Source organism: Cheilinus undulatus, linkage group 3 (assembly GCF_018320785.1).
Source record: "Cheilinus undulatus linkage group 3, ASM1832078v1, whole genome shotgun sequence".
NCBI lineage: Eukaryota > Metazoa > Chordata > Actinopteri > Labriformes > Labridae > Cheilinus > Cheilinus undulatus.
The window spans coordinates 38,095,262-38,121,278 of record NC_054867.1 but is presented as its reverse complement, the minus strand read 5'-3'; the positions used below and the strand labels follow the sequence as shown (position 1 = coordinate 38,121,278).

Sequence of the window (26,017 nt, the reverse complement as noted above, 5' to 3'; positions counted from 1 at the left end):
TAGGGTTTGATTGCCTGACAGCTTGGCTTCAGCTGAATGTCATGAATGCTGACTTTAATCGGAGGTAATTAGCTGTGAATAACACTAAAATTAATACATTAAGACTTCTCGTCTGCTTCATTATAATCAGTAAATGGCAAAGATGTTGAAATATGGCGCTGCCACATTTGTTTTGCATGCACTAATCCCTTTTTGCTTTATGACCAATGACTGTAATACACTGACACGCTCCCCTCACTGCTGTGTCTCTCTGCTGCATCGCTGCCCCCTTGTTGCTGTCACTGCCACTGCCGCTCCTCCTCCTCTGGATGCTGCTGCTGATGAATCTGCTGACGTTGCTGCTACCGCCTGTGTTTCTGATGTGTCTGGTAGCATGTGTCTGAATGTGAATTCTGTGTCCAGAGTTGACGTCTGTGACAATCAGGATCCAGCCAGACTCTACAGCCTGCAGCCCGAGGCCACAGCCAGCTAATAGTCTTGAGCAGGTAAGAACAGAGAAAAGGACAAGAACAAGTCAGAACATTAGTTACAAACTCTGGTTCATGAATAAGCCAATCAGACACAAGCCGTCTGAGGCCATGGTTCTCTACTAGAAAAACGGTGGATTGCTTCCTCCAGTAGGGCCGTCAATCTCTGTGTCAAACAGGAAGTTTAAGTATCTTGGGGTCTTTTTCATAAGTAAGGGGAATAGGGAATAAGAGACCGACAGTCAGATTGGTACAGTGTCAGCAGTACTGCAGGCTTTGTGCCAGTCCGTTGTGGTGAGGAAGGAGCTGAGCCAGAAGGCAAAGCTTTCAATTTACCAGTCAATCTATCTCCCAGCCCTCACCTATGGTCATGAACTCTGTGAAATGACTGAAAGAATAAGATCATGGATAAAAGCATCAGGTATCTGGAGAGAACTAGGAGTAGAGCTGCAGATCCTTCACGTTAAAATGAGTCAGTTGAGATGATTTAGGTATCTGGTCAGGATCCCTGTGGAGGACTCCCAGGCATGTCCAACTGGGAGGAGACCTCAGAGAAGACCCAAAATGCCCTGGAGGAATGATATATCCTGTCTTGTCTGGGAACACCTCAGGATCCTGTTGGAGGAGTTGTAAAATGTCGCTTCAGAGAGGGATGTCTGGGTTGACTTGCTCAGCCTGCTGCCATCGCGACCCGGCAGATAAGATAAGCAGAAGAAGATGAATGGATGGATCTGATGCAAAAAAAAAAAAAAAAAAAAAAAAAGCAGTATTGCTGTTGATGGATGGCCACTGAGAGAAATGTGTTTTTCCTATCTTCTGATCACCAAACTTCCAACCATAATCTACAGAAGAGACCCCAAGAATAACCTGGCTTGTCCAGTTTTGGTAAAAATGATGTAAATTGTAGCCTAAGATTTCTGTTTTAAGAGGAGAGGAGTGGCAGTGTGGTCTTCTGCAGCTGTAGCCCATCTGCCTCAAGGTTTGATGTGCTGTGTATGCAGCGACATTCTTTTGCATACCTCAGTAGTGGCGAGCAATTTGAGTTATGGTTGCCTCCTCGAACCAGTCTGATCAGTCTCTTCTGACCTCTGCCCTCAACAAGGCATTGTGGCCCAGAGAACTGCAGCTAACTGGAAATTTTCTCTTTTCTAAACATTCTCTGTAAGCTCTAGAGATGGTTGTGTGTGAAAATCTTGGGAGGTCATCCATTTGTGAAGTACTCAGACCAGCCTGTCTGACACCAACAACTATGGCACAACCAAATCAGGATTCTTCCCCATCTTGAAGCTCAGTTTTAACATTAGCAGACCATCTTGTCCATGTCAAAATGCATGAGTTGCTGCCATATGAATGGCTGATTAGATATTGCAAATGAGTAGTTGAACAGGTGTACCTAATAAAGTGATCAGTATGTGTATACAGTTTTTGTCTAGGAGTTGCATAGATTTTAAAGATACTGATGTCTTTCACAACCAACATTATCATTTAGTCAGTAATGAAAACCTCAAATCACACATATTATCAACCTTCAGGGTCCCCTGATGCTTACGCATTATATCATTTACAATTTTCACATCTAGTTCTTCCTTGTTCTACCTCAAGTTTTATATTTTCAGCTTTAGGAAATATGTACAACCCCAAAACTCTGTAATGTGAAAAAATAGAAGTTATTCAAACTTTACACAAACATTCATAAAGCTGTCTGCAGAGTATATATAAGTTTTTCACTGTGTTGGTGAATTCCTTCCATCCAATGAAGTCTAAATTTGGCCTGAGACAGCTCTGCGCACTTCCCAAACACGACTAACTCTCAGTGAAGACAACCAGAAATAAAAGGACTGTAGACGTGTTCCTTCTGGCACTCTTGGCATGACTCACTGGATGCTGTCTCCTCTTCTCTGCCATCATTCACTCTAACTCTGTCTCTGTTTCTCTCTGTGTCTCCGTCTTTTCCAGGCAGACGCTCTTTCTGAGGCCTCCTCTGTAAATTTGCATGCAGTTGATCACTGTCCTCTCAGCCTTCCCTCCCTCGCCCAGCCTCACCTGCTGTAAACAGCCTCTCTCCCTCTCCTGTGTTCCCTTTCCTCCCCCCCTGCTTGTTCCTCTTCAATCCCTTCTCCTTCCTGTGCAACGATACGGTTTATGTTGGTATCAGTGGGACATGTGGCAAACACTGCATCTCAAATGCTCGACTTGGCAGCTTACACCTATTATGCTGCCCATCCCAGCCTGCGACTTGGAAAACAATGAGACTTCACAGATGAAGGTGGGGAAGACGGTGCAGTTCTTTAGGTAACCACTAGGAAGTGCTGTTTGCCCCAGCAGGGTATCACCATGGGCATAGAGTACATTCAACAATCAGCTGGGAGCTAGGATCATTATTATTATTATTATTATAAAACATGCATATAGATCTTAAAACAGTCATGTTGATAATATTTATACTTTTGACTCTGCATGTTGATTTTTGATGTTGGTGTTCTACTTTTCTTGGAAAATACAGGGGAAAAAGAAGAACTGTTAAGGCAACATGATGATAAAATGTTTCAGTGTAAACAACAGAAGAGGATAAGAGCAGTTTGTCAATAGAAATGGGAAATTAAGTCTTAAAGGAGGCTGTGGATAAGGCTGAAGTTGGAGAGTTTGTTCAATTTTTTTGTAATTGTACAAAAATGCCATAAAAAAGAGAAAACCAACAGTCATGACTCTCTTAGGCTTTAGTATTTCACAACTTGGCCGACCTTTCTGTGTCACTCAAGCTCGAGCTCAGTGACAGTGCAATATTTAAATTATAGCCCTTGAATATGGTGTTTTATTTTACTAAAAAAAGGATGTGATATTCCCTTAAAGAGCTGTGCACTGTAGACTTAAGCAAAAATAACCCAAACAGAAATAAATAACCCATGTTTAACGCTAAATCATTTATTTGGAGCTATATTCAGCTGTGGATTCATGCATATTTGAGTTTGACAGATGCAGGAAGGTGTATTTGTGCTGCACTAAAAAAGATGTCAGAACTCCTACTTGTGATGTTGAAAAGTGTGCCATCCTGTGCAGCAGCGTGCCTCCTTTATGTGTTTTTAGAGACAACAGAGACAGCCGGCACAGGAGAATAAGGTAGTAGTATACAAAGCTGTAGATTCATTGTTGGTTTTCGTCTTTTAATGGAATTTTTCACATCAGGAAAAGTGTAGAGTATCACGGGACTTCTTATTTTAAGAGAAGTTTTAAACATTTTAATCCAGATTTAAAGCATTGCTGTTGAATATGTGATTTTTTTCCCCTTCACTAGTCAAATTTTATCACAATGACTTTGATTTTATTAGAAATCCCTCCTGCTGTCAGTACCTGTAGTAGTAGGCCAAGCCTTAATATAGACGATTTCTGTTTAACTATTTTAGTGAAATGGAGCAAAGACCAATTAGGTTTATACATATTTTTAGCACAGTATCTTAGACTTTAAGCTCTTTAAGACACGACTTTTGTATTTTATTACCCTGACGAATGTTTCAGATATCTATAATCAAAATATAAAGTTATTCTTTTCTAATATGACAAGTATTTAACCAAATAAAGGGATGCATTATACTGGGATAATATCCAACGATATTAGCTTAACAAGTCCAATACCGAATCGGCAGCTATTGAAACTTCTGCTTTTTCCAACATATCGGCTGTAATGGTGGCCTGTATTGGCTGCTAACATCAGCTGTGTGTATGATTAAGTTTGAGGGATTTTAGGCCTTACCCACAGACCTTTATCAGCTGAAGTCTTTTCCTCTTTTCATCCACATTCCCTAAACTTTAAAGCGTGTTTGAATGCACTGTTTATATCGGTATTGGCTGAAATGAATTTGGAAATTCCAGCGTATCAGATATCTGCAAAAACCCAATATCGTGCATCCCTAAATAAACCCTACATCAATTTTTAGATGCCTCCCTTAGACTTTATTTTGACCACTCTTTTCATGAAACCTTAACAGTTTAAAATGTGTCATAAGTGAAACTGTATCAAGAAGTTCAAGAAGACTTGGAAGGAAGCAGGTCAGAGCATTGTTTAGGGCAGTGGTTCTCAACCTGGGGGTCGGGACCCCCTTGGGAGTCATGAGACACTGAGACAGGGTCTCCACATGTCTTAATAAACCTTAATTTTTTTTCTAAATTACACATCTGCCATTCTACACCTTTGCCATTTTACCAATTTCAACACATATTTGCCACTTAAAATCCATTTTTTGTCAGTTTAAAACCCTTTCCACCACTTTTTTTCTGCCTGTTTTTGCCACTTCTCAACCATTTCCTGCCACTTCCTGCCTATTGCTGCCCCTTTAGACACATTATTGCCACTATCAACCACTTGCTATGCCCATTTTTTCCAGTTCGACACATTACTGCCTATTTTTCTGCCTCAGGTAAAGTTTAAATCAATTTTTCATCCCATTTCAAGCAAATATTCCACCCATTTTGTCACTTTAAACCCATTTTGGACAGTTGTTAATCCTCCTTTACCAATTTTAATGCCTCTTTTTGCCACTTTAACAAATTTTTTGCCATTTTTGGCTTATTTTTGCCACTTTATCTAATTTTTTGCATTTCTAACCTATTTCTGCTACTTTCAAAATCCCAATTTACCAATTTTTACCTTTTTTAACCCATTTTAATTTTGTTTTTAAGGAAAAGGATTTCTATTTTAGGAAGTCTATTTACTATGGTAAAACGGAATGAAAAACATTTGTTTATTTGATGATGGTGATTATGTAGGTTAAAATATGAATATCACAGCTTAACTTTACAGTTGACCATGATTTAACTGACCTCCATTGACCCCCAGTTCAGCTGGGCTCCAGAAAGCTCCCCCTTTCATCTGCCCTTATGGACAGCCTCGTCTGCACATAACTATACTATAATATGCATGGCTATGTTCAGCTACCTTCAGGTACAGTGGGGGTCCCCGGTCTCTGGCACCTTTATTCTGGGGGTCGCAGGCTGAAAAGGTTGAGAACCACTGGTTTAGGGTGAAGTATTCAAATATTCAGTGATTAACATCAGTCACTGTAGCATGTCTGACTTCTGATACACCGCTCTGGTGTTAACTCGTCTGAAAAGCAACTTCATCAGGTGTTAAAAGAATGATTTCTGATTGTTTTAAAGACCGACTGTTGTAATACAGAGACTTACAAGCTTTATATTATTCCTTCAAGAGTTACCTGTTAGCGACCGTCTGTGAGAGATTCAGTCATCATCATGACAACCAAAAGCATGGCAGAGAGGGAAAAATAACTGTGTAGCAACTATTTTTATACAGCTAAGTATAATTAAAAACAAATATTTATTATTTGCTGTATTTTAAATGTTATTTATTTGCTACCTGTACTTTATTTATAGAAGATGATGAATGTGAAGCCTTTTGAATTGTTTTGATGTGTAAATGTTTCATGTGGACTTTTGTTTCTTACACTGCAGAATGATTTCAGGTTTCCTCTGATTTGTCACAGAATGAAACGTGTTATAAAATGTGTTTAAGAGATGCTTAATCTTTAATGGTTTTCTATGAACCTCCTCATATTGAAACCAAAGCCCTGGCTGCAGTGATCATTTCAGGATGATGCTCCACAGTAGTCTAAGCTGTGATGGAGACGTTAATAAGGGTTACTGCAGGTTATCAAGAGCTGATACAGTCCTGTTTTATCCTTTTGACACATACACTCACTGAGATACAGAGCCTCATCAGTCAATGAGGTGTTTGATCTTTAACCCCACATTATAGTCGGGTAGACATTCTGTAACACTTGAATACAGCCGGAGCAGATGAGGTGATTGACTCCATTGATGGTCTGTTACCTCATTCTCCCCCTCAGACTCTCTGTTTACCTCCTGATCAGCCAGTCAGGGTGAGAGAGTCAAGGGTGGTAGTGGAGGAATGTGAGTGTTTGTGTGTATTTTGGAAGAAACAGGTGCTGCATCTCTAAAAGAAGATGCTTATTCTTTTACTTTCAATCACAGTGTAATATTTTGTACTTATGGGGTATCAATGAAATACTTACAGGGTATTAACCGTGGAGGAGGTTTAGGTTTATGGACTGGTCTATGTAAAATAGAAAAGGGAAAACAGGCTGAGCTTCAGAGGCAGTCTCACCAAGAGCCTGGGCTCACAGACAGTGTTTTTTGAGGTGGTAAGAGAGGTTTGGCTGCAGACCATAGCTCCCAGACAGCCCCTCTTGCAGATCACTTTTGTGAGATGCCGCCTCTGTTCAGACAGAAATGACATAATTTGCACACAAAGAATACACCGTAATTAGAACTTTTATTTAAATTGTTTTATTCAGAAAGTCTGATGTTACGTTCCTGAAATAACCACATCACAGACATAACAGACATAACATAACATCTTAACAGACAAAGCAACATCTCAAAAATAAAACAGATAAAAAGGTCAGAGGTCTAACCAGGGATAAAATTATGTATAGACCTGTTTTAAATGTAGTTAACTTTATCTTAAGCTTTGTAAGCTTAAGCTAAAACTATCTTAGCCACACTAGCTACAGAGTTAACATTACTACATAAGCCAATGTAGCTACATTAGCTTAAGCTAAGGCTATCTTAGCCACTAGCTACAGAGATAATGTTACTAGATAAGCCAATGTACCTACATTGGCTTTAGCTAAAGCGAACGGCGTAGCCAAACTTGCTGCATAGTTAGCATAACTACATAAGCAAATGTAGCTACTTAAGCTTTAGCTGAAGCTAACATAAACATACGAGCTACATAGTTAACGCAACTATGTAAGCCAAAGAGGCAATGTAAACTCTAGCAACTTGAGCTTTAGCAAACATAGCTAATAAAAACATTGCTACTTTAGCTACATAGGTAACATGGCTAATATAGCTAAACCTAAAGCTAACAAAACTATGTTAGCTTTAGCAAACATAGCATAAGCTATGTTAACTGTGTAGCTTTGTTAGCTTTAGTTTTTTTTTAGCTATGTTGTCTATGCAGCTTGTGTAGCTGATGTAGCAGTTGTGCGTTAGAGTAGAATTCTTTGCAAGAACCTTGCAGCATGAAGTAAAAATGGGACTTTTGACAGCTTTCTTCCTCATTATGTGAAATGAATTGATGAAACCAAATTGTGGGTTTGCTGTTTAGTAAATAGCCTACACCTTATGGAGTGCCGTTTTTATTGGACAGATTCCTCAATCCAAAACAAGAAGTTAATAGTAGAGATCAACTGTCCTGAGCAGCGCCAGTCTCTTGCTGACATATTTTATTACTGTTTGATGGAGAGCCCCCTGGTGGTGGAATTTATATACTTTGCATTTAAGGGAATGTCACCAAGAAAGCTTTAAACAATGTAAAAGAATCCTGCCCTGACAATAGAATAAGCTCTAGATCTGGAAATTGTACCTTGTAAGAAAGTTCAGACCAAGTTTCTCTTCCACCATTGTTGTTGACAATGCTGGTATCAGAAATCCCACCCCATCTTTATTTTGATTGGTCAATTAGGAGGACACCAGAGAGCAAGACACAACAACAAAAACGACAGACGCTAAGTCTTTTTTTTTTTTTTTTGCATTGAGAACTTTAAAAGAGATGGTCTGCATTGCTTTTGCCCTGAAAATGAGTTCTGCCAGTTTAAAGACTGCAACTGTGGGCTCAGGACACAGACACCTTGTCCATAAATGATCTACTTTTATTATGTTATCTATAAGAGACAATATATTTAGTTCTGACTCAACAGTAGCTGGTTCTGTTGAATATTTTGATGCAGATTTAATTTACATAGGATATATGTTTTTCCTTAGTGACATTTAATGTCGATGATAATGATAAAAGTTCTCTTGTTTTGGTCAAAATTACTTTATAATAATAATCCAAGCTCCTGTTTTCCTTCCTTTGGTGTGCAACAACTAGCTACTGACTTGAAATTCTTTCAAAAGACACATTTTTGTTGCTCTGATCTTTGTACTATGGCAATCATAAACCAGTCTTGAAAGTTCTAAGCAGTTCTCCATCTTCTCCTGTACTTCTGTCTTAGTTTTTCCAGATAACCGCCCTGTAAATAGTTTATTGATACCCTCTGTATACAGGATATATTGTAAATTAAGCTCAATCTAAAGTGTAATTAACAGACAGTATTTTCTTATTATATTAAGGCTTATCAGATATACATGAAGCACTTTATCACTCTCATTTCCCCTCTTTGTTTTTCTTTAAAGCCTTCTGAACAGTTACCTAATGCTGCATTTCAGTTTGATTTTACCCAAAAGGAAAGAAAGGTCGCTGAACTTTAGAAACTTTACATTATCACTGAAGTTGAGTGTGTTTACACAACCTATAGAAACCATGAGTTGAATGTGAATGGCCTTCAATGTCAATGAAAACCGCAAAGAAAACAACTTTTCTCCTGACATGCACTGAGGACATGTACTGAGCTCTAAATGTTTGGACCATCGAGTATGTAACCTTTAATTTCTGTCTTATTGCTCTGTTGGTCTTACAGTAACTGTAATAAATCTGAAAATATCCTGACAAGGTGAGTAATGTGTGAAACTGTAGCTTAAATATGCAGAAATAAAATGATGACAAGAATTGAAGGGGGTTAAAAAAGAGACAAACTGTCTGTGTTTGTTTGTACTTTTGTGCGTTGATTGGTTTGTTTATGATGTGTGACTTAGTGCATGCAGTACTTTCTTCTGTAGCTGCTGAAAAACAGTACTGTTATCTCATGAAACTCCTTTCAATAAAGATGATCCTGTGTACATATTATTACTCTTTCTTTTGTTAATCCAGAAATGTAAGAACAGAATGTTAAATTAATGCATCCATCTCTGCTTTGTTTATTTAAAAGTTTGTGAGCCCTGCAAAGGACACATTTTTATGTCACCACACAATGATTTCTTGCTATAGAGTATGATCGTGCTGCTACAGCCAAACTTATCAAATGGCATAGATATATTTTCTATTTTATTTATATTATGTCAGTCAGTCAGTCATCGAGTCTACACATGTACAACAAGTTTATTTTCAATAGAGCTCAGAATCATAGTTCTAGGAGTAAAATCTAATTAATTCACTCCATACTAGACTGGATTATTAGCCATCATCTCAGAGATATCTAAGATAGACTATGAGCTAGTTTAAAACAATGCTGTATACTTCTAAGGAAGGAAAAGTTTGGAAAATAACCTTTTATAAAAACAAAAAACTGGCCTATTGCCAGTCTCAGCCAAAAATACAACAGTACCCACAATCATGGTGTCACAGCTATGGGCCTGTTGTAACCCTAGAAATGTTAATCGCTGTTGATGATAACTATACATGTTGCTGTATCCAAATATATGCAAACTACATACATTAAAATATGAACACTACAATAAAGCTAAGTGTAGAAAAAGTATTTATGTGGGTTGGAAATCTGTAAAACTATCAATAACAACGAATAAAAGCAGTTATAATAGATTGTGGGACATGTTATTCATTCACCTTTTGCACCTTTGCCTTTTTCTCAGTTTTGAATGCCGTTTTTGCATTAAATAATGTGTTGTGTTCCATGATAAATAACAGGTTGGTTTTGGTTCCTGGATTAAATATAAGGGTTTTGAAAAATGTCTTTGGGGGATTTGAATAGCCAGTTTACTTCCAGAACCAGAAGTAAGGTTAGGTATGCGCAACAGTGTAAACAGTTACCCTGTAATTGTTGTTTAATTCCTGTTAAACTGGCACTTAAATCATAGTGTTACCATTTCGTAGTTTATTTTGAAAATCTATAGCGGAAGTTTGCCTTGCGCTAAATATGGTGCACTTTAGCTGTGTCTCAGCTAGCAGCTACTAAGACATAAATTCTGTTTTTAAATGTGAATTCTGTGTATATAATGCATACAATTCACCACTGTTCTTGTTCCCACGAATATCTGACAGAAGCCTGGAAGAAACATTGGCTTTATGCTTTGTTAGCGACTTTTGATTCACTTTGTTAGAACTAGTCATGTTAGCTAGCCGGCGCTGGCCCCCAAAAGTGAACGTGACAGGTACGTCTTTTAACATGGAAGTTTCCTTTGTAGTCTGAGCAGGAACCAACGTCTGAGCGACCTGTTGTTAATTCTGCACAACGGTGGTCTTGTGTGTGTGCTGTCCTATGTTTTCGGATATGTTTCATTTAAGCTGTCTATATTTTATTGAACTGTATTTGCTAGATTTAATGCGTGTTTGAGACATGTTTGCTGTGGCATGTATTCACCAGTAGATGGTGGTGTTGACTCAATTTTGGTTCTACAATGCTAAAAGGAGCTTTAGCTTTAACTGGACTAATTATACCACTACACTAGTGAACAATCCGATGCTTTGGTGTGGGCGGGAACAGGCTGTTATTTCTCCACAGCTGTGGTTGTGTGTGCTGGCCTGTGTTTTCCAGAATAAACCAGACTACAGGTGCATCTCAAAAAATTAGAACATCATGAAAAAGTTCAATACTTTATGTCGCTCTTTTCTGAAAGTGAAACTCATATATTATATAGACTTGTTACACATAGAGTGAAATAATCCAAGCCTTTATTTCTTTTCTAAAGAAAATGAAAACCCACAATTCAGTGTCTCAGAAAATTAGAATATTGTGAAAAAGGTCAATATCGGAAAGTCATGGTGTCACACCCTAATCGGCTAATTAACTACAAACACCTGCAAAGGTTTCCTGAGCCTTTAAATGGTCTCAAAGTCTGGGTCAGTAGGCTACACAATCATGAGGATGACTGCAGACTTGGCAGATGTCTAGAAGACAGTCATTGACACCCTCCACAAGGAGGGTAAGCCACACAAGTTCATCGCTAAAGAAGCTGGTTGTTCACAGAGGGCTGTGTCAAAGCATAGTCATAGAAAGTTTAATGGAAGGAAAAAGTGTGGTAGGAAAAGGTGCACCAGCATAAGGGATAACCGCAGCCTTGAGAGGATTGTCAAGCAAAATCCATTCAAGAATTTGGGGGAGCTTCACAAGGAGTGAACTGAGGTTGGAGTCAGTGCATCAAGAGCCACTATGCACTGGACAGAACGCACTGGAGCCACTGGACTGTTGCTCAGTGGTCCAAAGTCCTCTTTTCAGATGAAAGTACATTTTGGGAAAATTTTTGGAAATCAAGGTCCCAGAGTCTGGAGGAAGAGTGGAGAGGCACAGAATCCACGTCGCCTGAAGTCCAGCGTGAAGTTTCCACAGTCAGTGATGATTTGGGCTGCCATGGCATCTGCTGGTGTTGGTCCACTGTGTTTTCTGAAGTCCACATTCAACGCAGCCATCTACCAGGACATTTTAGAGCAGTTCATGCTTCTTTCTGCTGACAAGCTTTATGGAGATGCTGATTTCATTTTCCAGCAGGACTTGGCACCTGCCCACACTGCCAAAGCTACCAAAGTCTGGTTCAATGACCATGGTGTTACTGTGATTTACTGGCCTGACCTGAACCCCATAGAGAATCTATGGGGTACTGTCAAGAGGAAGATGAGAGACACCAGAGCCAACAATGCAGATGACCTGAAGGCCGCTATCAAAGCAACCTGGGGTTCCATTACACCTGAGCAGTGCCACAGGCTGATCGCCTCCATGCCACGCCGCATTGATGCAGTAATTCATGCAAAAGGAGGCCCAACCAAGCATTGAGTGCATAGAAATGAACATACTTCTCAGAAGCCTGACATTTCTGTTTAAAATATCCTTTTTTTATTGATCTTATGTAATATTCTAATTTTTTTGAGACACTGAATTTTGGGTTTTCATTTCTGTAAGCCATAATCCCCCACTGTCGGGCCCTGTTGCACTGTTGAGCTCTACTGCCGAAAGTCTGAGAGAAATAGTACTATCATTCCTGCCCTCAACTTTCTTGCTTTAAAAAATAAAACCCACAAGATACTTGTGCTCTAGTGAAAAGATAAGTACACAATGAAGAGACCTCTATTTCAATTCACAGAAGAATCTCCCAGTTTGTCCCTCAACACCTTGTTGAGGTCAGACTTTGCCAGCTCTTGACAAATATTGATGGACCAGCAGCAGTTTCTATCCAGCAGTCCCATGCATTATGGCTTGTTAGAAGAAATTCCAGGAAAACAACTTCGTTTGCGAGACTTCTGACAGGTCAAGAGTTCAAGATTTTTTGTTATAGCAACACAATCCCTTTAAATTGTTCTTTTGTCAGACACCTTATATAAGACATTGTTAAAAACCATTTATTGCATCAGCAGAACATGTTTGTGTTTGGGATCAGGCTCTAACTTCATGAGTCCCAATTCCTCAGGGATTTATTTTACATGCAGAGTAGAGGAGTGATGAGGGTAACCCACACTGGATCCTACAGATGGATCCAGAGAAGGAGAGACTGGACATCTTGCACCTTAACTAGATCGCCAAATTGGGTGAGTGTTTGTTAGGGGGGTTGATTAAGATGAAGGTCAGGTATGAAATCCACCTGAACTAGCTCACAGTCATGACTCTTCTACTCCTTTGGGCCTCAGCAGTGATTATAGTGATAGTAGTGATAGTGATAGTGATAATTTGTTAAGATTAGGATCCAAGTTAAATACAGGTGAGGACACGCACATCTGGACAGAGTGAACAACCTGTTCTGTTTTAGCATTATATTTCATTGTATCACTTAATAAAACATCTAAATGAGTCAAACATGATGTTCCCAGCCAGGACTGAGGGACCTTTTCCATTGTTCCTCTGGTCTAGTTTTATTACATCATACATGGCTGGACTTTATCTATGATAGGCAAATAAACAGCTGTTATAAACAGATGGATGTTTCCACTGTAATATCTCAGTCTTTGCATGTGCATAAGCCATAAATAATATTGAAACTCTGCAAAACTTTCTTTAAAATAATCTTTTTCCCTCATTTAAAAAAGTCCTGAATCTGTGTAAATTGAGTTTAAATGCATGACAAAAGATGCCCACAGTCTATTCTCCTTATCTGAGCACTGAAGGCTACCATTTTCCACATCACTGTCATCTTGATTTTTAAAAAATATCTGCAGGTGTCAAACTGAGGTTGAAGGTAAGTGATGGAAAAACTTGCCTGTTTTCCTTTTTGCCTCATTCTGCACAGTGAAGGTCAAACACTGAGAGTCAATAAGGCTTAAAGCATGTTTTTAGTGAAAGTGGACTTCACAAAATCTGCACAACCCTATACTTTAAAGAGGTTATTCAAAGTGGCATTGATTTTTTTAGTTTTGACTACCTTGTTAAGAGGCCTTTTAGAAAACCTTTGACCCACATGACTGAGGGCCTTTACAGACCAACCTTCTCAGATAAGCCAGATAGAAAGTACATAAAAGCCAATAAATTCACTCAATGACTCATTCTGCAATCACAGTTTATGACAAACTTTGCTCTTCTTTAGTGTGACCTCATACAGACAGCTAAGGACATGAGTGTGGGGGTGTGGACAGTCAAGGGCCTGTCCTGTCCGAGATCCAGGAGCCCAAGGTCCAAAGTTCAGAGAAGCGGATGAGGAAAAGAGAGGACACAGATCACAAGAGCCCTGAGTCACTTAAAAACACTCCAGCAGCTGTCTCTCAGTGGGAAACATTGATTGGATCAGACCCTCTCAGCTTGAGGACTGCTCAAGGCTACAGGACTGAGTGAGTATGAATCTGAGACAAAGACTAAAGTTTATCATGGAAACCACGTCTGACATGTTTTAGTCTGATATCAGACTCTTTTGGGTTTGAATCATGGGGAGTCTATTTCTTAAAACTTTTCTCCTCGTACAGTGATAAAAATTAGACGAGTTTAGTTTGTGACTGTTCAATGCTTGCTTTATTTTGAAATGTCAGCGTTCAGAGAGGAAAACTACTGATGAATAGAGTATCTCATTTCTTCCACTTTCAAAGACAAGTGGTTGTGACCTTGATATAGTTTTCTAATCTAAAAGAATTTGAGCCAGAAAGAATTAAGATTCAATCCGCTGATGATTTCAAATGTTAAACCACTTTGAATCAGTTTTTCATAAAATTCTTTTTCACTACCTTTTCTGCCAATTTTTGCCACTCTCAACCTGTTTTTATGACTTTGTAAAATCCCTTTTCACAGCTTTTTCTTTGCCTGTTTTACCTCTTTAACCCTTTTTTGCCCCGTGTTGACCCCTTTTCATCATTTTAACCTACCCATTTTTGCCACTTTCAACACCTTTTTGCCACTTAGGACAAATCTTTGCTAAAATTCAATTTCACTAGCTTTTCCGCCAACCATTACCACTTCTAACCCTTTTTTTTTATCACTTTTAATCCCTTATCACCACTTTGTTTCTTGTTCATTTTACCACTTTCTATTTTTGTCTATTTTATCCCATTTTTGCCACTATTAACCCCTTTTCACCACTTTTTACGACAATTTTTTGCAAATTTTAACCACATTAAATTATTTGTTGTGCACATTTTGACCACTTGTTATCCCTTCTCAACCCTTTTCTGCCTGTTTTTGCCACTTTTAACCCACTTTAATTCTGTTTTTATTGAAAGGGGTTTACATTTTGAAGAAGGCTATAAACTGCAGCGTGCATTTTAAAAAGAACTTGTTGCTTTGATAAGAAGTGGTTATTCCAGGTAAAAAAACTAAAATATAGTTATCACAGCTTAATTTTAAAATGGACCATTATTTTGCTGACATCAACCTTGGCTGTCCCCAGGAAGCTCTCCTCGTTATCCCCCTTTATAGGCAGCTGTCTCTTAATTATTCATAATACCCATATAACTCGTCATATTTTCTTGTCTTTGTTTTTAGTATTGTGATGTCTGCTGTAGATTTGTGGGTTCACTTAGAGTTGTGTCACAAAATTATCTGCATCTGCTCACAGTACAAAACCGCTTTGGGCCACCCAAGGAACTCACTGAGTATGTGAATGTTTAGTGAATGGGTGTGTGTGACCTGTGGTTAAAAAATGAGCCCTTTGTTACAATGTCATTTAGCAGACACTTTGGTCCGCAGTGACATACATGGAGATGAACAAGTGTTCATGGCATTAAGGACCTATGCCCAAGGGCCCTCAATGGATACTGATCATGCCCTGACAGGGATTGGAACCACTGATTGATCTCCTTTACCAAGGTCAGCGATGGAAACCACTGAGCCATCCAGTTTGAGTTGTCATATGACTAGAAAAGTGCTACCTAAGCTTGAGTCCACTTACCATTCCCCCTCCTTATTGAGTTTAGGCAGGCTACACTGTGTCGCACTGCTATGATGTCCCACTGTAATGTAGCTGATGCAGTTAACAACATCTGGTTTGCAACCCTGCCCACCAAGTAAGAGTCTGGTTGAAATGGCCAGTCCCCCTAAAAGGCCAAATAGGCCCCTTCTTACATGTCATTCAATAATATCAGCACATGCATGGATCAGTACTGTTAGCTACCTGGCTAACATCTGTCTCCTGAGCCTGGCCCTGTCCATCTTTAGAGCTGACTGAATAAAGTTTGTGCAGGTCCTTGATATGTCTACACTGACAATCCTGTCCTAAGCTCAATGGTCTCGTCCACAGTTTTTAAAAATAAAGGCTCCCAGCACTTCCAGCAGAGGGGGTTTGCATTTTGAAATAGGCAACAATGAATAAAATGTGTGTTTTGTTGCTTCAATAAGTAATAGAGAATTCTGAGTTGAAATATTATTATTGCTTAGATTTTGAATGGTCCCAGCAGCACCACTTGGTGTAAACAAATCATTTGTCTTTCATCCACCCTCCTCCTAGCAAAGACTTTAGGCATTAAAAGTAATGACAAAGAACCAGTCAAAAGTAATGCTGATGGTCTTGTTTGTTTTTGGAGCTCATAAAGAGGCATACACATTGATTTTAGTGTGTTTTATTGCCAGCCTAAATCTTCGTGCAGAGGTTTTAATGATAAAGTTGTTCACTGTAGACAAGAGCTAAATTAGTGAAGCGAGTTGGACCAGCAGAAAAGAAGACAATCCAATATCTTTTCTCCTAAACATGACCACACATGATCCTCTATCTCATCCTCAACTTACCCGCAGCATTCAAAGAACTGTTGCATTAGAGTTAATCCACACAAAAGCATGCTGATTGTCATCTTATTCTCCACCATCCATCCATTCATCTGCTGCAGCATGATGTATAATCTGTATATCTTTGTAAAGCTTATCTGCTATTTGACATTTCTCCTGAGGAGTGATCAAACCGCGGGGATTAGAAAACCAGGTCACTATGGGTCTTTCACCTCCCTGTGGAGTTAATTCAATCTCCCTGTCAGACTTCAGAGTATCTAATCTACAGTGTGTGAACTTCCATGGGCAGCAGGCAGCCTGGCTTTATCATTTGTTTTCATTGTTTAGCTTAAGGTTAAAAAGACTGGTGATAACACTCTTGTTAGGGTGAAGCCTGTGAGGTTAACACCGTTCAAACCCCTGATGTGTATGTTTCTGAGTTAAGCGTAAAGGTTTGTGTACTTTTTCAGTTTAGGATTTGAAGGTCAAAGCTCATCACTGGGACTGAAGCTTATATTAATGCCCTGTTTGCATGAGGCAACCTGATAGCAACAGGCCTCTGACCTACTTAAACCTCTGAGTTTACAGTTTAGGATTGACTCTACATCATCAAAATTAAACTAAAGGATAAAGTTATTCCAGACTTCCTATAACGGTAAACACAGTTCTATCTCTCTTTTTAGTGACATCACTGCGCTTTAAGGGGCGTTGACCCTGAGTTTTTACTCTTCAGTTGACCTAGTGTGGCTTTAGCCAAGATTGCAACCAGGAAGTGAGCCATGTATGGAATGAGGGTTAACTGGTTCAGCTATGGCTCCCACATCCCTCAGTCTGTATCTGTCTGACAGAAACACAAACAGGCAGCTTTATTCAGGTGATTATTATACTGTGACCAGCCCTGGACAGAACAAATAATTTAGGGGGTGTCTGAGATCATAGGGGATGCATTTACTGAAGTTAACCCCACTGCAGTGCCCTTGTTGTTATTAACTTGCAGAACAGGTCATTGCTGTCATTTGAAACCCTTGATTACTTGTGTAAAATATTTGATATAACTTTTGGATAGGCCCTGGTTAATTTTGTCTGAGCCTGTTGAAATTTTTAAAAACTTTCTCAAGATGTTTCATTGAAATTTTTACGATACAGAGCCATGCATTTGTTCACCGGCAGACCGCTCGTGAGTCATTTATTAATGCATTAATGAATGTAAGTAAAACATAACCTTATTGCTAATGCAAAAACGTGGTCCATTTATTCAGTGTTACAGGTTGTAAAGACCCAATGATAGGCCTATTTGATTTCTGTTTGAGAAAATCCTCTCTTTTTGCTCTGTCCAAAGCAATGTTCATTTTGGCAGCTATTTTTAATTTTAGTTTTAGTCTTTTGATGAAATGTCTTTTAGTTTTAGTCATATTTTAGTCATTTCTACCCTTTTTAGTTTTAGTCTAGTTTTAGTCAACAAAATCTCAAAAAACATTTTAGTCCATAAAAAGTCCTCAGATTCAAGTCTTGACTTTTAGTCCAAGCATTCATTCTGTTGCCTAAATCTGCTACCAAGTCATGGTAGTGTTCTATGCACTCCACCAAACCTGGGGTCCCTGCTTTCTACAGCGAAGAGCTGAATAGCTACAGATGCATTTTATTTTGATAGATTTACCCAGAGTGGAGAAATATCACTGATTTTGAATGTCAGGCAAAGAATACATTACATTTTAGTCTAGTTTTAGTCATCTTGTCAAAAACTAAACTTACTTTTTGTCAGTTTTAGTCATAAAAGATCTATTTTTGCTAGTCTCAGTCAAGTTTTTGTCATGGAAAGAAAGGCTGTCGACGAACATTTTTAGTTAATTAAATAGATTAACACTGGTTTTGTGTTTATTACACGAGAACACATTCTAAAAATCCCCCATACTCTTAATTTTATTTTTTTAACAATCAAATCCATATTCTAAATATCAGCACCATCCAGGATTGAGGACTAGGTGGACAATCAGCCCCGAGTCTTGTGACAAAAACACTCTCATACACTAATACAAATAGATGTGCCATCATCCAAACCTCTTCTCTATCATATGTTTGCTGATGGGAAATCTTTTGCAAATTATCTTTTTCAAAAGCCCGTCAAAAGTTTTGATGTTACTTAGAATCATGCTCTCTCTTATACTTTTTTGATAGACATTCCTAAGTTAGCAGCTCAAAAAGTGTCCAACAGGTTATTTGTAATAATGTGATCCCAAAGCCTGTTGTGGGTCAGGAAGTGGGGAAGTTTAAATGGACCTCTATGCTGCAATTATCATCAGAAAACGTCTACATATGTTGAGTAGACTTCCCAAAGTTTAATCAATTTACCTGACATGAAGGTGATCCATATTGCAAATGACTTATTCCTTTAGACCTTCTTGTCAAGAGTAATTTTACAATAACTTCTTCAACAGTGCACCCTATAAACTCTGCTTCAGACACTTTCTTGAAGGGGTGACTGATTGAAGGATTTTACACATGTCAACTTTAAGAAGTATTAGTGGGAATATGTATAAGAAAGGGTCGGAAATACACTCTGGTGGTGCCCGCACAGCCTGTTTTAGCATCATTTCTGTGTAGGACACTTGGTATTTATCCTACTAGCTTATAAACACCATTTAACTCCCCCCAAACATCCATTCTAAATATCCACTACATCATAAAACTACATGGCCATCTGTTGGTTTCAGGATGTTAACAGCTGACAGTTGAGTTATAACTTTCCATATCCATGTGGTTAGACTTGTTTGTTCATAATGCTTGTTATTCTGATACGCCACTGCTACGCCATAGCTCAAAAGTCTTCCCACACCTACCACACATGTTAATTCCCTTTAGCATAAAGAAAAGAAACTTTAAAACAAATCCATGACTTTCTGTCCAAGGTTGTAAAAAACAAGGCAAACCATATTCACAGATACTAAGTTGGTCCTTGAATTCTTTCTGTGCATGAGTCCTTGCAGCCTAAAATGTCTGAAATGCTAAATAAGTTGAAATGGAAGTGCTGCAAACCTGCAGACAGAGGGGCAGAGTGCTGGTACCTCTGCAGAGAGAATAACCTCACTTTTCTTGATTTCTAACCCCTCAACCCAAAACGTACGAGGCTCTCACTGATGTCTTTTCTGAATATTCCTTTTTTTACTTCTTTTTTTCTGAGGCTAAACCCATCAGGGTACATCTCTGAGCTCTCTCAATGCTTCTTTTTTCCTTTTTAGGCTTTTAATGGAAAGAAGTATAGTGTGACCAGGCTCTAAAAAATCTAAAAACATCAGTGATGTGACTTCTGGAAGACTGTTTAGAGAAAAGGAAGTGTCTAATTCTTCATAATATCTAGACCAAATAAGGTAGCTCATGTTATTTCTTGATATTATTGTCTTTGAGCTCCTAAATTTAATCAGTCCCCCCTAATCAGCGAGGACATTTATGCAAAGCATAGATAAAATCCCTTAAATGTTCTTGAGATTTATTCTCAGCCCTAGCTAGCCAGGTCACTGTAGCCGAAGACAGCGTTAAATTTTTTCTTGTTTTTTTTTATTTGCAAAACTTTTGGCATGGATTTAGCCATATGGGTCGAGCTTTCTTATTAAGGAGGTGGATGTGGGTCCTGAAGCTAGACCAGTTTAGCACCACCTGCCCAAACAATAATCAAAGTCCTGTTTTTAACATCCGTTGATTTCATTCACAGTTTTATTAGCAGCATTTAAAAAAAAAAACTTTCAGTGCTTTCTTTTGCATACTTTACTTGCAAAATTGTTGCACTTTCCTTTGGTTTGGTTTGCATTCACACTGCTCTTAGCCAAACGGACCAAACTGTCTGAACACCTACAACCTCTGCCCATTAGGGATGCTGTCGTGACAAACAAATGGCAACCAAAAAGAAAAGTCGGCGTGGAAGAAGACGAAACGCTCCTTCCGCCGGTCCTTTTTCCACATAAACAATGAAAAAAACGCAGAATTATGCTGTCTTGGGGTTTCTGCTCTTTCATTGGGGCATTATGAGCAGCCAGCGAGACGGTGAGCTGTACAACATGTCATTCTTAACATGAGACGAATAAATAAGCACGGACGACGACGTGTTGCTATGGCTACACAGACGCCAAGCGAGTCGTCTCTTCTCTGTGGATCTCTCCCTCGGCTGCTTTGGCTGCTTTTTTTATGCGCACATGTGCCCCTAAATATTGCGCACTGTCGAGCCCTGCCATCGGTATTAATATGCATTATAATGCATGATAATATTATCATGCAGTCTTCCTCATATTATTTAGAAATGTTGTTGATCATGATTAATTAATATCAAACCCTGCAAATAATAAGATTATGTTTGTAATTGACTGGCAGCACTCCTTTTTTGTACTAGCAAATATAAATTACAAAATGCACACATACAAACATACCTGTAAGGGACACCTTCTCACTTACTCTTAGATGCCATCTTTTCTGCCAGGTAGACACCATAACCCATCTGTGACTGTCTGTTTTCCCCTATTCTGATTTTTATCACTGAGAACCAGGCCCGGATACACAATCAAGCGACCCCTTGAAATCTCCTAGAACAAAATGTCCTCAAGAGTCTGAATAACTTTGTCCCAGAATTGTAGATTTTTTTTTATAAATTGGCAGAAAATATGTGAGTGATTAATAAGTACAAAGATTTTTGACTCTAGTTTTATATTTCTCTTAATGCATTGCCACAAATATAGGAACCATATGCCAATTAATGGATACATTACTAGATACATCATTTATTCATAAATATGGAAAGCCCTTGAAGACAGCAACCCCAAAGAGAATTGGGCAGTGCAGAGTGGAGAAACAGAATAAAATATATTTTTTTCCTTTTTTTCCACAGGATTGTTTACCTCCATCACAGAGATTAATCAGGAGCGTTCTGGTGCGGTGCAGTTGTAACCATGACAACTACAGAGGCACCGAATGGACTTCATCACCGAAATGTCAACACCCATCAGACAGAGGAGAACTCCAATCATAGTATGTTCAAAGACAAACTGTAACCCTCACCACTTAATTAGGTATACCTGCTCAGCTGTTCATTAAGGCACATACCTAACCAGCCAGTCACACGGCAGCAGCCAATGCATCCTGATTATCCCGATTATAAGTTTAACCCCAGCATCAGAATGAGAAAGAGAGTTTATTAGAGTGAATATGAGTGTGCCATGGTTGTTGTTGGTTTTGCAGGCCTTCATGTTGTTTACACCAAACTAACCCTATTGCAGATCTGCAGACACATCACATTTTCCTGTTCTTAGCTGACAGGAGTGACACTCAGTGTGGTCTGCTGCTGCAGTCCATCGGCTTCATTCAAAGTGTTGTGCACTCAGAGATGCTCTATACATACCTCAGCTGTAGTAAGTGGTTATTTGAGTTATTGTTGCCTCTCTGTCAGCTCAGACCAGTCTGATCATTCTCCTCTGGCCATCAACAAGGCATTTTATCCCAGAGAACTGCTGCTCACTGGAAATGTTCTCTTTTTTCTGCCCCTTCTCTGTGAACTCTGGAGATAGTAATGTTTGAAAATCAGCAGATCAGCAGTTTGTGAAATTCTCAGGCCTGTCTGGTAGAAACAACTATGCCACTTTCAAAGTCACTTAAATCACCTTTTGATGCTCAGCTTGAACTTCAGCAGATCGTCTTGACCATGTCTACGTGCCTAAATGCATCGGTTGCAGCCATGTGATTGGATCATTAGATATTATAAATAAGCTGTTGAACAGGAGCGGTCAATACATGATCCTTTGCGTAATTTAGCACTATCAAAAGCACATTTATTTCTGTGTTTACATAATTAATATTGACAAAAAATAGCAAAACATCAGTTGTGTCTTCTATAGCATTGCACAGACCAGAGGTATATATATATAAGATACTCTTAAATAGATTTAGGAACTCATGCAAGACTAGGAGCTGCATGAGGAATTATTGGATTTTATAGTAAACATTAATCATGCAATTTGTGATCTTCCCCCAGCAGTTGAGGCCCATAATTATTTACAAGGAGAAGATCTAAGGCAGTGGGAGAAACATGCACAGGTGAGCCATAACTCCACTTAGCTTGCCAAACAGTCCCTGTGTTATTCTGTGTGTACTCAGTCTTATTCTTTCAAAGAGTAAATACAGCTGCTAAGGCTGTGCTGAGTACACAGGATAAAGTGTAGAATTATATACTGTATATAAAACACTGTGTAATGTGGGATGCAGTTCGAGCTGTAGTTAGAGTGTGGAGTGAGGCTATAAACAAACATATTTAAACAGTATTTTTATCCTTCTTGTCCTGCAGAAGGTGAAGCTAAAAGTCCTGGAGCAGATCCAGGATCAGCTTAGTCATATCTTAGACAAAGCTCTGACTGAATCTGTCCAGCCTTTTACACAAATCCAGCCTCCAGTTAACGGAAAGACGACAAAAAATCCTCAGTCCAGGTAAAGGGCAGGAAACAGCATCCACAAGTGCATCTCTTATTTATCTGTGTGTGTCCTCTGATAGTTTTGTCAGTGAGACACAATTATCACTGTAATAAAATCTTTTTGTGTTGTTTGTTTTAGATCTCAGAGAATGGATGACGGGAAAGTGTTTATGGACAGGCCGTCACTGCTTGAGTGAGTGTGAAGGACTGGAAGTCTTTTTCTCATTTACAGAACACAAACATAACAAAATGCTGACAAGTGTGAACTTCAGTGGAATGATTATTGTCATTATTGAAACATCTGCTAGTTATTTTCTTGATTAATGACTTGGTCAGTAATTGTTAGCATTAGAAATACACAACACAGTTTTTCACAGCCTGAGGTGACAACACCTCATGTCCAACTGAAAACTCCCAAATATTCGATTCACATGTACATTGCTGTTGTTGTAGTTGTTTCGGTATTGTGCTTCTAATAATTTGGCCCTAAGGCACCTTTACAAGCCCATAACATTACTCACTTTTTTGTGCTTCAAAGTGAACCCTGCATATTAAGTCATACTGTCCAGATGGGCTGCTGTGTTGTGGATCCCCTGTAGAGTTTTAAATGTGCTTGGGGAGGGGGCCTGCCAGTAAGATGTTGCAGCCAGTGTATGACATTACAGGAGCCTGAACCAGGAGCTACTGTATTTTGCATCCTTTGTCAGGTAGGGTCTGATCCTTCTAAATGTAAGAATTCTGGGGCCCGATATGAAACCTGAAACTTTTCTGAGGGCCACCAAAGCCTTCAATCATACAATCATAACATGAGATTCAAAGTAATTATGTCCATATTTTCACATCAGCGCATCTTCACAAAGTACAATTACCAAGCCACGACTATTAAATTGAATTTGATCTTTACTGGAATTAATGTCTTTAAATGCACCTCATGATGCTGCAACTCTTTTCTGGCTAATAAATTCGTATAATTGGGAAGAAGTAAGAATGTTGAATGGAGTGTCACCAGTTAATTCAACACCAGTTAGACACTGGAGCAGCAAAATAAATGTTATAAAAAGTAACATGTAATATGAACTTTCTGGTTGTGGTTTGTTAGTCCAAAGATTTCTGATGGTTTTTATTAATTTTAAATGGCCTATTGCAGCCAAGCCAGGGTGCCACCACATACACTTTGGGAGTACCGTTTTAAAGGGCAAATGGGCTTGACCAATTAATCGAGGCCACATGAACTTCAAAGGTTAGCTGGTAATCGAGTATGACAGCCAGATTCCAGCTGGACTTACTGGGCATGACTTCATTTGAGTTTACAGAAGTAGGCTGACATTTTTGAGCCAGCCAGTGATAACAAATGGTTGCCATCTTACCGTCTTTCCGATTGTAGCCACCTGATCTACCTTACATTAATTTCTTCCTTATTGATGTCTTCGTTAAAACTGCTTTTTAGGCTTCACATGTGACTTTCCAGAAGAAGATGGACAAAGCAACCATTTGTATATATAAAAGGCACTCATGTAATCCACTAAAGTCATCATGTCTTCATCTGTAGGGTTCCTTTGTAAATGACAACCTGAATTTAAAAAAAAACTTTTTGTTAACAATAGAACATTAACAACATATCAAATGTTGGAACTGAGACATTTTACCGATTCATTAAAAATATTAGCTCATTTTGAATTTTGATGGCAACAACACATCTCAAAAAAGTAGGGACAAAGCAACAAAAGGCTGGAAAAGTAAGTGGCACTAATGAAAAACAGCTAGTGGAGCATTTTGCAACAAATTAAGTTAATTCGCAGCAGGTCAGTGACAAGCCTGGATATAAGAAGATCATCTTGGACAGGCAGAGTCTCTCATAGGTAAAGATGGGTGCAGATCTACCAATCTGCAAAAACCTGCATCCAAAATTGTGGAACAATGTCAGGCAGCTATGAAGACATTTCTCCCACCAGCTACACAGTACAGTATACACAGAGAGTTGATGAATAAGCAAGAAAAAACTCCATAGCTCTCTCTTTAAACATTGAAATGCCTTTATTTTCATGGCATTGTCATTTTTTTGACTTCCTGATGAAGGCTTGATACCAGAATACATCAAAGTGTGTTTTAAGGTAATTTTGTGACCATGCCATGAAAATAATGGCATTATAATGTTTTAGGAGAGTACCTTGGAGTTTTCTCTTGCTCATTCATTAACTCCATGAATCCAATTTCCAAAGAGCACCCCAAACAAACTCTTTTGTGTCCATGAAGCACTCCTTTCTATTTTTTCATTAGATGTGGAAAATCTGGAAAATCTCTTTGCACAAGGGGACTTAACCAAAGGTCAGTATTGGATGTCTGTTGGCTCTCAGGTGGCACTGCATTCAAAACAGGCATTCTGTGCTGAAAATCACTGCATGAGCTGTAGAATACTGTCTGACATCATTGTCTGTCAACACAGTTGACTGTACCATCCATAGATGCAAGTCAAAGCTGTATCACATAAAGAAGAAGCCTTTAGGAAATATTATCCAGAATATTTCTCGGGGCCTGAGCTCAAACAAAATGGACTGAGGCAGAACGGAAAACTGTTCTGTGGTCAGATGAATCAAAATTTGAAATTCTTATTGGAAACCACAGACGTCGTTTTCCAGTACACTAAAGAGGAAAAGGTTGTCCCACTTGTTTTCAGCACACAGTTCAAGAGCCTGCATCTCTGATGGTTTAGGGTTGCATAAGTGTCTATGGCACAGGCAGCTTACACATCTGGAAAGGCACGAAAGGCTGAAAAGTATATAGAGGTTTTAGATCAACATATGACCCCATCCAAACATTACCTCTTTCAGGGAAAGGTAAAATGTCTCAGTTTCAACATTTGATATGTTTTTTACTTCCTATTGTGAATAAAATATAGGTTTATGAGATTAGGAAATCATTACATTCTGTTTCTATTTACATTCCACTTAGCGACCTAACTTTTTAGGAATTTGTCTCATATATTTTCTGTCATTTTCTGTTTGTGTCTGCCTCATCAGTGAGCTCTTTGAGATCAGCCACATTAGGACCATCTACCACATGTTCATTGCCGTCCTCCTCATCTTCTGTCTGAGCACACTCGCCGTGGACTTCATTGACCAGGGCAGGTGAG

General features: G+C 38.9%; 2 protein-coding genes across 3 annotated transcripts in view; both read left to right on the top strand.

Moving 5' to 3' along the window:
• kif5ab (kinesin family member 5A, b) overlaps window positions 1–3,362 on the top strand; it is a 147,937-nt gene extending 144,575 nt beyond the window's left edge. The window contains exons 28-29 of the mRNA XM_041783080.1: window positions 403–485; window positions 2,424–3,362. Coding sequence (XP_041639014.1) covers window positions 403–472 — 70 coding nt within the window. The 3' untranslated portion in view covers window positions 473–485; window positions 2,424–3,362. The remainder of the gene's footprint in view (window positions 1–402; window positions 486–2,423) is intronic.
• A 6,905-nt stretch (window positions 3,363–10,267) lies between these two features.
• The window catches only part of soat2 (sterol O-acyltransferase 2), a 33,922-nt gene continuing 18,172 nt past the window's right edge, over window positions 10,268–26,017 (top strand). Inside the window, exons 1-7 of one of the 2 annotated variants that reach the window (XM_041783167.1) lie at window positions 10,268–10,493; window positions 13,848–14,088; window positions 21,315–21,454; window positions 22,458–22,516; window positions 22,764–22,903; window positions 23,027–23,080; window positions 25,905–26,012. In XM_041783167.1, the coding sequence (XP_041639101.1) occupies window positions 21,376–21,454; window positions 22,458–22,516; window positions 22,764–22,903; window positions 23,027–23,080; window positions 25,905–26,012 (440 nt within the window). In that variant the 5' untranslated portion in view covers window positions 10,268–10,493; window positions 13,848–14,088; window positions 21,315–21,375. Of the gene's footprint in view, window positions 10,494–13,847; window positions 14,089–21,314; window positions 21,455–22,454; window positions 22,517–22,763; window positions 22,904–23,026; window positions 23,081–25,904; window positions 26,013–26,017 lie in introns of both variants that reach the window. The other variant, XM_041783166.1, reaches the window with a different exon arrangement.